Raw genomic sequence first — 12,005 nt, forward strand, 5'->3', positions numbered from 1 at the left:
TATTATAAACAAAACAATTCTCAAAATATCCCGTGTACACAGATGCCCATGTTGAAGGTCGGGGATTAAAAATGCCCCCAAAGCAGTATCATTTATGTACAAGTAGAGTTTTTTTTTTTTATTATTAAAAATAAAGTAATTATGAGTCAAACAAAATTCCAACAACCTTGCAATAAAATTTGTGATCATGTGCATTATGTATGCAGGTGCCTGTGGACAGGTATTACAATTGTTTCTAATTCTCCATGTTTTTAATGAATTCTTGCAAAGTTTTACAGCTTTATGCTGCAGCCTAGTTCTGTATTGTAGCACATGTTAATCAGAAAGTGACAGAAGAAGGCGGAATTTGAGTTATTTAGAAATAAATGACTTTTGGTGGGGACATAGAAACAGAATAGAGCTCTGAAATGGAAACCATCCTTAGCACAGAGAATGTTATGACAGCAGATTTGATTTGGAGAAAAAGTTAAGATCTTTTGTACTAAAAGTAATGTTTTCTTCTTTGCAGGTGAATTTAATTTTCCCCATCATATACCTTCTGTTCTGGGCATTCCTGCTCGTCTTCAGTTTGTGGTCTGAGCCAGTAGTCTGTGGAATTGGAGTAGCCATCATGTTAACTGGAGTTCCTGTCTACTTCCTAGGTGTCTACTGGAAGAATAAGCCCCAGTGTTTTGACAGCTTTGTTGGTAAGTTATAATTGAGCAGTGATCTACAGTAGAATGTGCATGGTAAGTTATCATTGAGCAGTGATCTACAGTAGAATGTGCATCTAGTTGTATGGCAAGAATAGAAATACATCTGTTGTTTAGTATATGGTATGTGAGAGTTGTTATTGAGTTCTGTAGGACAGCTGTCATATTCCAGTAGGGTATCTCTCAAACACACACACACACACACACACACACACACACACAGACACTCCTATACTGTGTTGTGTCTTAGACATGATGAAATGGCCAAGGCAGAGAACCTGTTGGCAGAAATTAGAAGCCTGATTTCTTTGCTTTGTCTGTTTTTTATAATAGTAAAGGTGATTGAATTTAGGGGTTTAGTGACGTACAAGAGACAAACCCCCAGGCAAACAACATACTTACAATCACTCTAATGATTTGACTGAGTTTTATCGCTGTTTTAACGCTTGTAAATATAGCCATGTCTCCACAGGCTTATATTTGTAGAATATACATTTTGCATGATAAAAGAAAGCAACAGTTTTGTCAAGGTGTAATTATCTTATATTAATACATCTGGGCAGCACAAGGTTTGCAGTTAAGGTATCTCCCTTTAGTGTTGCAATATCCCTGACCTTAAGTTACTGTTTGCAGAGGGTATGCACATCTCTTTTAGGCCTGTAGGTTTTCTCTGCATATTCCAGTTTCTTTCCACCTACTAAAAACATGCTGGTTAACTATCTAGTCTAAATTGCCTCTCTCTTTCTCTATGTATAATTAATATATAAATGCACACACACACACATATATATATATATATATATATATATATATATATATGTGTATGTATATGATATATATATATATATATATATATATATATATATATATATATATATATATATATATATATATATATATATATATATATATATATATATATATATGTCTGTGTGTATATATATATATATATATATATATATATATATATATAACATAACACAGTATGTATTGTGGCAACTTTTTGTGGATAACACAGTATGTATTATTGGAAGTAGCCGGAAAATATTCTGAAAGCAAAATTAATTACAGATGAACAGCTTCACTACGAAGAATAAAATTACACATTTTTTAGCTACTGAGCTATTTTTAGGAATGTAATATACAAGTTGACATTTGTGGTAGGACCTCCTGTGGAAAGTTAAAAGGGTGACAGACTGATATTACATGACTGATTTAAGATTAGTACACTGTCTCGGTTACTGCTACAGAATATAATTTTTTGTCTTATCCATGTGGTTACTCGATTAATTTAATGTCATGTTATTTGAGAACCAGTTAAGTGAACTTAAGAAACTAAAGAAGTCCACCATAAACCAGGCAAAATTATTTTTAGTTATATAGATTATAAACAGATTTCTCAGAGGTCACATATTGACAACAGTGTCACAGGATTTATTTTAGAAAAGCATTAAATCTGCAATAGTCAGCAGTCATGTAAAATTTAAACAGCTTGCATCTGTAACACATGCACTATGAAAACAACAGGATTATTGTACAGAATTGTAAAGGCATCCATAGAGGTGAGGCAAAATTATATCATATGTAGTAACTTATAATATTGAAATATTTGTATGCATAACCTTGTTTCAAGATGAGATCAGTGCCATCAGATAAAAAAAAAAGAAAAGCTTTGTCTTGTCAAGAGAGAGTTACTCATTTCAGTGCATGATGTCATTGTACTGTGGTATGCATTGTCCATTTTTCGTACTGATGGGATCATGACCCCACAGTGTACAACATGACAAAAAATGAAGAATAGTCGCAAATCTACAATAGGAAATGCAGAGACATTCCTTCAAGTCATTATAATCCCCAAATGGTGGGTGAGTTTTTGTCAGAGGGAACAGATGAGTACTAGGTCAGTTAAAAAGTGTCATAGTTTCTTGCTGAGACATCACTGCCTGTTGTCAGGTGTCAGCAAGTACTGATCAGGTAAGCCTTTGTAAGACACCACTCTTCAAACATAAAGTACAAAGTTAAGTTATCAGCACATCAGTGGACATGGAGCTTATTTGCTGTAAAATGAGAAGTGCCTTTTGAAATTCCAAGGACCATAACCACAGTCCTCAGAATAGTGAGATTGAGAATGCTGTTAGCGGAATGTATACAAAGGCCGAAGTTGCAGTATCTTGGGGTAGGATCTATATCAGAACATCGAAGTATTAAAACTTCGAATGTTCTGATATTGAACACTATTCAGTGAACGCTAAGAATAGCGAAGCTGCAGAACAGTGAATTCTTTCCTCGGGAAAGAATTCGGTTGGCCATTTCTTTGGCTTTGCTATTCTTAGAGCTGTGGTGGAAAGTTATGGGTTGGGTTCAGGTAAGTGTGCGATTGTTTGTACGTTAGGGTTAGGGCGTGAGTTAAGCGTGTGTGCGATAATGACAGACTTTAGCGTTGGGGGTGGTTTAAGTGAGTTAGGGTTAAGGCGCGGGTTAGGTGAGTGTGCGATAGTGACAGACCTTAGGATTATGGTTTGGGTTAAGGTAAGTGGGCAGATAGTAGTGTATGTTTAGTTTAGTGTAGCGTTAGATGTAGGAATTTAAGTGTGTGTGTGTGTGTCTTCTGTTTGTTTGATGTGCTTGTGTTGTGTGTGTGTGTGTGTGTGTGTGTGTGTGTGTGTGTGTGTGTGTGTGTTTCAGAGCAGCAATTTTTTTCCATGGGAAAAAATTTTCTGTTCTGAATGTTTGATATTTTTATGTTGAGATATTTTGGGGCCAATGAAATAGCGTTCGCTATTTTCATCTTTCGATAATGTGATATAAACGCTTGGGGTATCCCTCTCTGTAAGGTACAGTACAGTAACCTTCAGTGTTATATTTATAATTTGCAGGAAACAACCCTCATGTTGTGGGGTACAATGGTGCTTAAATACATTAAGGGCTTTCACTGTTATGGTTTTGAGATTAAAGTTTATTTTTTGTACTTGCAGGTCTTATGTTCATTTCAGGGAGCCTAAAGTGGGTGTTTGATGCAGATATGTGTATATATGCATACAGGTATCAGCTGGCAGAGGGAAAATGTCTGTGTTCTTAGCAGCTGTCCGTTTCCATTACTTCTCTTGCATATTCATTACATGCTGTAGCCTTAGCTATATGGATTTTATCTTCCAAGGATATAACAGCTGACTGGCTTCCAAAGATTTAAGGCACCCAGCACACTCCCAAACTCTAGCTGAGCTGACTAAAAGCCAAATTTAGGCACCAACCCCTTCGGAGCTTTACTGCCTCTGAAGAGTATGCTCCTTGAAGGCTTTCAAGGATCAACAGTCAACCTGGTGCTATTCCTTTGTATGGCAGAGAAGTGCCATTTGTGGAAAGCCTTCCATTTTCTAAGTATTGTGTGATTTTATCACTTTCCACTTCAGGAAAGGTATTTTAAAGCTAGGAGTGTTGTGTTTTAAGTCATTAGACTATATCATACTTTTAAACAGGAGCGCTCTTTTTTTCCTTTCAGTTTAAAAATTGTGTAACGTAGCTGAAAACCATTTTTTCTGTGGAGCAAGGGTGTTTAAAACACTTTACCAGCTCCAATAAAGTAAATTAGTGTTTTTATATACAGAAAAAGTGACTTTTAAAGATTTGGTAGTTCTTACTGGCAGTTGCTGCTTGTCTCTTCGCCTCATTTTCAACTTGACTATGGAACAAACTACCAGTCTCATGATTGGTCCTTCTTCCAGCCACAAAAGAAAAAAAAATTAAGCAAACAGCCTTTATCACCACAGCAGGCTAGCGGTTTGCCTCAGCTGCAGGTGGGTGACTCTGCTGTGGACGTTTGTTGTACTTCAGACCACTCATCTCTTACCCTGGATCCCTGTGGTGTAGCACCTATAGCTGCTATGAACTGGTGGTTAGCCTTGTCCCCTGCAGTTGTTAGGATTCCCTCACTGAGCAAGGGAATGCTACTCTTTTTGGTCCTCGGAGAGGGAACATGTAAATCTGAATCAGGGCTGGCCTTAGTCCAGTTGGACCAGTTTGGCCCAATAGGCCCCGCTCCCTCAGGGGTCCCCGCTGTAGGCTATGACAGGGTTATAGGGTCATGTTGGGCATGGTATGTGAAGAAGAGCAAGTCATGAGTCAAATGAGGGAAAGACAGTAAAGGGGAAAAGCAGAAATGGAAGAAAAATATAAAATACAATGACATTAAAAATGTGGGGAGAGCAGGGTGCTATCTTCTATCCAGGTGTAGGAGATATAGATAGTACTACAGGAGTTTGGGAACATTTTTCCTGTTAAGCCAGGATGAAGCCATCTGGTGACACCATTTTGACACAGGACCTCAGTGGCTCAACATACTGACCCCTTTACAGTGTGCCTGAGAACCTGAGAGAGGAGCTTGACTGTAAGATTTTGGGTCATGGTGCTGATTGGAGAGGGGGGTGTTCAGGCAGTCCAGTAATTTACTTCTGTTTTAACATCTCTTATGACAAAATATAAGTTAATAAACATATTGCTTTATCTTAATACACAGCAACAGCAATATGTAATCTGAACTAGGTTTTGTGTTCTAGAAGCAAGCAATTGGAGGGATGTTAAAAAAAAAAAAAAAAAAAAAAAAAGCAACCACAAGGTTGGAGGGATGTGGTGGTGGTAGGGTGTTCTATCAGGGACCAGATGAAGGGTCCAGACAAGGCCCCATAGTTGCCAAGACTGACTCTGTAAATCTCCATTTTTGTCTTTGGTAACTGATAGTTTCACACAAATGAGTTCTGAAGATCATTCGTTAGAGTTACTGATGGCAGTGAGAAGAAATTCCTGCTTCCAGGGGTCATTCCTCATCCTCCAGAACACACATTCTTCGTCACGTTTCAAGGAGGGATAGAAACAGTTCCTCCTTTCCAGGAGTGGAAGGGTTTTTATTCAAGAAAGTTCTTGCTGCCAAACGAAAAAAATGCTTGGAGACAGTTCTTGATATTTTCTTTCGTAAACCTGTTTGTGATAGTGCCCAAATTCAAAATGTTGTCATTAACCTGTCTCACTGTTTTTCATCTTTCAAGTTTTGTGGTAACACTAGACTTAGAAGGTGCTTATCATCACATCCATATTCATCCAGACTTTAGACATTTCTTAACGTTTTGTGTGTCCAAGTCACATTATCAGTTCTATGCCTTACTCTTTGGATTATCCACTGCACCAGAAGTGTTCACAAAATGTGTAGCTCCAGTTGTAGCTCCTTGCAGGCTACAGAGTCTCCACATTTTTCCATAATTAGATGACTTGCTTATCATTGAAGACTCTTTTTCAAAATGTCAGGAATCTCTTTCTTGGTTGAGAGAGATTTCTTACACAAAACTGGATTCCAAGAAAACATTCAGAAGTCTCTCTCTTGACTTCTTCACACAGAATTGTGTTCCTGTGATGTCAGACACCTCACTTCAAACAGCTTTCCTTCCACGGGAACAAAAATACATTTGTATTTAGATCTATTGCTAAGGTTTTCAACTCAAACCTTGGTCACTGCGAGGGAATACCTCAGGATTTGGGATTTCATGGTTTCTAGATTCTCGTGATGCCAGTGGGAAGCTCCACATGAGAAAGATTCAGTGGTATCTAAATTCTCTTAGGTCCCAACATCAACACCCTTTGTCTTTTCAAATCCCAGTGCTGGGGGTTGTCATAAGAAAAATAATTTGGTGGAGACAGCAGATGGCCTTAAATCCAGGTCTCCCCATCTCACAAAACAGTCACCCACCACGGACACCACATACTTTGCTTGTGGAACAGTTTCATAAGGGATACAGGTACAGAATGAGTGAGACACAGAGGACAGATGCAAACACATAAATATCAGAGATGCTTGCCCTGATCAAGGCACTTAACCCTGTGAATCATCTTTGGTCCCTGGGACCTGTTCCAGTTATTATAGATCATATCACAAGTCATGTTGTATATTAACAAACAAGGGAACCAGGTCATACCTCTTTGCAGACCAGCAATGTTAGCTTGGTATAAAACTTCACAGTACAGTCTCACTCTGCAGGCATCCTACATTTCATCAGTGCAAAATTGTATGGCAGAGAAACTGAACAGGACCAGGGCAGACCCCTAATTAATGGCAACTTGATCATGGGGTCTTCCAAGATTTGATCCATCTGTGGGGAGTCCAAGTAGACCTCTTTGCCTCCTCTCTGAAAAATCTACTTGCCCAGTTCTGTTCCACAACTCCATGCAAGAAAGCCTGGAAGACAGATGGCTTTTTCTTTTCTTTTCCTTTGATAGGAATGTAGGAATGTTTCCTGTATGCTTTTCCTCCCTTTCCACTAATATCAGGATACTCTCAAAAAGTCAGAAGGAATTCCCCAAGGTCACTGTAGTGACTACCTTTTGGCCCAGGCAACCGGGGTTTTCCCTTCTTTTGGAAGTAGCTAAGGGCCGCTTCCTCAGAATCCTCACAAACTTGATCTACTCACACAAGAACAGGGGTATTTAATACACCCCATCATCAATGAACTTCAGGTGACTGCTTGGATGATATGGTCTTAATTCCTTTTAGGAACCTGCTTACTGAGGACATGCAGCATGTGTTAATGGAGGCAAGAAAGCCTGCTACAAATGCTTGCAAATTCCCCCCATTCAGGGCTAGTTGTTCTCTGGTTTTACAATATTTACAATATTTGATTTGTGTGAGTTACTATCCAATGGCCTTTCTTATTCCTCTGTCAAGGTTAATTTTTCAGCCATTTCAGCATGTATGCTCAGTGGATCCTCCTCTTTCAATGCAGTCTTGTGTCAAAATGTTTTTGAAATGGGTTTTGGTCAAGAAGCCTCCAAGTAAACTGGTGGCCCCTTCTTGGGATTTTAATTTTGTGTTAGAGAAGCTAACACTTGTCTATTTGATGTTCTTAACATGAAAAACCAGTTTTAGTGATTGCTCTGACCTCTGCAAGAAGAGTATTTGAGTTGCAAACTCTTATGGTGAGTCAACCGTTCTCATTTTCCACAGGGACAAAGTTTCTTTGAGAACGAATCCTTCTTTTATGCCTAAAGTGATATCCACGTTTATTTTAAGTCAAATTATTTATCTTCCCATTTTCTTTCATTAACTTGAAAATGAGGGAGAAAGGATAAACTCCTTGGATGTTCACAAACAACTCTGGTACTATCTTGACAGAATTAAAGCTTTCAGATCTTCAGATCAGTTGTTCATTTCATGTGAAGTTAAGAAGGGACAACCTTTGTCAAACAAACCATTTCTAAATGGTTGTATCGGGCTATTACTTTTTGTTAAAGTCAACACAACTATTCTAGGCAGGGTCAAGGCCCACTCTAGCAAGGCCTTGGCTTCATCTGTGTTTTTTGGAAAGGGTTGGATTGTAGTAGTCTAGAAGCTGCTACGTAGTTCTCTGTGTACACTTTTACAATGCCCTACAAGCTTGATTCCTTCTCTATGTCCATGTAAGGCTTCGCTAAGACCATTCCCCAGGGGCTCCTGAACTCTTCTCCTTCCACCTCCAAAATGTAGTAAGATAAGGTTAATCAACCCATATGACTAAGACTACTGCAGCAGTTATCAATTTGATGAACATAGTACAGTTAACTTACCATAGCAGTAGATGTTCATAAATCAGTGCTGTAGTAGTTCCTCCCTCCCTCCACCTCCTTTTTTTTAATGCCAGGGTGTGGACATTTATTTTTAATTTACCTAAAATTGTCCTTTCAGGCTCGGCCTCCCTGTCTGTGTTGGCAGGAATGCTGTGAAGTGTTTGGTGCCCAAATTTCTTTAAATCAGCTTAACTTGAGCTCCCTGACAGTTTGAGCGGGTGGTGGGTGGCCTAAATCTTTGGAGGCTGGCTGTTGCATCCTTGGCAGGATGTTACCCATGTAGTCATGGCTATTGCAGCAGTGATCATTTGAACATCTAGTGTTATGGTAAGTTTACTTACACAGCTGTACTTTCTGTTCCCGCATAGTCCTCTTTCACAAGCTTATGTTTTCAAATTATATATCATTTATTCTTTCTGTGGTCCAAAAGAGTCCTAGTTTTTTCAGCATATGTGTTCCTCCTCCTGGTCATGCTAGCTACCTTCCTTTGAAATCTCTCTACTAATACCTTGCTGTCTTGCTTTCTTATATGACTTCCAGAACTGCAGTCAGTTCTCCAGCAATAGTCTGACCAATGATAGGGCAGTCTATCACTGACCACTAATGGGAAGAGTCTTTCAGTGTGTTATGCAGAAATATGCAAAATAGCTTTTGCATGGGTCCTTTGGCCTATGACAAATGCATGTGCTGTGTTGTAATGAGCCACCCATAATAAAACAAATACTCATTTTTACAGTAGGGTGCATTTTCTAAGTGTAATCCACATTCATGCCCAGACATTTTAGGTCAGACCACTTCTTAGCTGTTGGTGCCATTCGACTGTACCTATAGTAAGTGGTCATTTTCCGCAAAAGGACAGGCAAATCAGTCCCTCTAGGAGTTATCACAGTTTTACAAGTAGATTCATTGGAGGCAAACACATACACACCCCTCTTAACTGACATGTTATACACATGGTAGTGCCATTACGTTTACACTCAGATTTAGCTGTGCTTCTCCTAGATTTACTGAATTCTTCCTAATGATAAACTAGTTTAAGGATACATACATTATTAAATGACTGCAGTAAGCCAAAGATTCCTTATAATTAAACAATACAGGACCTAATAATTCATGAAGGCTTTGTATTCTGGAAAATAAGAGAGTGCTTCTGTTTTTGAGCTCCTACTATGATTTTTAACGTCTGATGCTGTGATTTTTAATGTTTGAAGGTCAACAGGTGCACACACACACACACACACACACACACACACACACACACACACACAATTTTATTCGGAACTGTCATATTCAAATTTAAAATTTGATAATACAGTGCCTTCTTAGAAAGATTTATGTAAAGGAAGTATTTCCTAACCATTCAGAGTACTTGTTTCATTAGTGTGTGAGTGAGACAGTGTAATTTATTGAACTTCATATGTGCTACTGTTTTAGAAAAAGGATTCACGTAGGGTGAGCTTATTATGAACTACCTTCTGCTTTTGATAAAGTAGTTCTCTGACACTACTACTAACATAAACAAATGTTTTTCCATTGTTTTTCTTCAAGTTAGGAAGCATAGTTTTATGGTGGGCTGTAGAGTAGTTTGTGTACAATGTTTTTTACCCAGCAGCAAGATGCAGAGCGTAAAAACTCAGTTTTAATTACTTTGTGTTAGTGTCATAAATTTGAAATAAGTCTATTTCAGCCTTTGCATTGCAGTTGCATTTAACCTGTTTAGGCCCCATTCAAGATGTGCTTCTGTGACTGTGGCTATTACAAGGCAACTGATAAACTCAGTAACCCACAAGTTTTATTTATTAACTAGTTTTATATTTCTTGAGTTACTTTGCCAGCTAGGAAAGGCTCCAAGTTCAGTTCATTTAGGTGAAGGCTATCATTACATAACTAGTATACGTGACTTCCTTTTTTAAATGCTGTCTTGTGGTTTAAGTACTTAGTTGCCAGCTTCTGAGATTTTCCTTTCCAAACTTTTGTTGACTGCTGTGAAATATACGCAGTCAGAACTGCAAATTCAGAGAGAGCAGGAAATGATTCAGAACTGACAGCTGCTGCTAATACATTTATTTTCAATAGTTACATTAGTTCCACAAAGTGTTGTGAAAGTAATTATTGAAATATAAAAAGTAGGTTGAAGGTGCCTAGTTTGTGGAGTATTGAGCTATGAATAGATGTAACAGGTGAGACTGTACATTTGTGGAGTACCTAGTAATATAGCGACTTCAGCTGGTACCCTGATGTTCTTCGTCTTCCCTTGCTGCAGTCCTGACTATTGGTATAGTCGAATACCAGAGTTTCAGACCCGAAACAGAGTTGGCTAAGTAACCCGTGGGGAACATTTTTTTTTCTTGCCTCAGTATTTAACGGATGTCAGAAAAGTGAATAACTGTATTATAGGGATTATCATACATTGTGTATACCTTGTTTAGGGCCTGAGCTAATGTTTAATTATTAAAGGCTTGATTGCGATTGGTTAGTGTTTGGAGTTGGGAAGCGTTACGTATTAATTATAATGATATGTCGGCCGGGCCCGCTTTTCAATCCAAGCAAGCAAACACACAAATGAAAAAAAAGGGGGTGAGGAACCGCAGTCCCGACGCAGAGGTTTTGCCAGGAGTCTCTATGGAGTCTCAGGCAGATACTTTACTGTTACAGGATGTGCCCTCTCAGGAGGTAGGCCAGGCTGAGGCTCTTCCCAAGGTAGTTAGGGCCTCTCCTTCTGTTGCCAAAGCTTCTTTTAGAGGTAGGCCAAGTTCAGCTTCTGTGGGGCTTCTCCTAGCATTTCGGCTCTGTGCCTAAGAAACATATGCTTAAAATGGCAGAAGATTTGATTACTCTGATTAGAGTTTGATAGTTTTGAACAGTGTTCACAGGTCTTCTGTGGAAGACTTGCAAGAGTTTCCTACTTATTCTGATTCTGATGTGGATGATTCCTCCTACAGCTTCTCCTCCTGAGGATTTTTCATTTTCAGAGACTCTTCACTCCATGAGGGAGCACTTTACATGGGAAGGCCAGGATTACTCTGATTCCAGGAAAAGGCTTAGGGAATTCTTGTTTTTACCTCAGCATAGGCCCTTAGCTATTCCTCCTGTGTTGAATGTGGTGGAGGATGTTTTGCAGAGGCTTCCCTGAACCCTGACTCCTTGCCTCCTGCTCCTGTTAAGCCTGATAGGTATTATAGGGTGCCGAAGCTCATAAGTATTTGTTTAAGAGTCAAACTGTTTCTCAGGGGCCTAAAGGTGTTAAAGCTTCTGTGGTTAAAAATCCTGTACCCTCTGATAAAGAGGCAAGGGCTTTGGATAGGTGGGGTAAGAAAGTATATACTTCTTCCACTCTAGCCATGTCTGCGTTGGATTGTCAGTTTCATATGCTGAAATATCAGAATTATCTCCTTTCACAATTGAAATCTAAGGTGGATGCTTTGGCGGAAGGTATTGAGTGTAAAGAATTGCTGGATTTGGTTCATGTGTCTGAACAAGTGGCTAAGCATTCTTTGCAGTGTGGTTTTGATGCTGTTCAGGCCTCCTCGAGGGTGGCTGCTACTAGTTTGGTTGAAGGATCAGAATTTAGCTGAGCATGTTAAGACCAGGATTTTGGATGCTCCTTTACAGTCTGATGTGTTGTTTGGCTAAGTCTATGCAGACTGTTAAAGATTTTGTTTAGTAGAAATTGGCCTGCTAACATATCCTGCTTATGGTTCCCAGTCTAGGGAGATCAGACAGTTCACC

At 39.0% G+C, this 12,005-nt stretch overlaps 1 protein-coding gene across 1 annotated transcript in view; it reads left to right on the top strand.

Moving 5' to 3' along the window:
* Positions 1–12,005, top strand: part of LOC122794370 (large neutral amino acids transporter small subunit 2-like) — a 724,393-nt gene that overhangs the window by 667,846 nt on the left and 44,542 nt on the right. The window contains exon 10 of the mRNA XM_044062706.1: positions 509–686. Coding sequence (XP_043918641.1) covers positions 509–686 — 178 coding nt within the window. The remainder of the gene's footprint in view (positions 1–508; positions 687–12,005) is intronic.

The sequence above is a fragment of the Protopterus annectens genome, chromosome 2.part1, assembly GCF_019279795.1.
Source record: "Protopterus annectens isolate FY-2018-M chromosome 2.part1, PAN1.0, whole genome shotgun sequence".
NCBI lineage: Eukaryota > Metazoa > Chordata > Ceratodontiformes > Protopteridae > Protopterus > Protopterus annectens.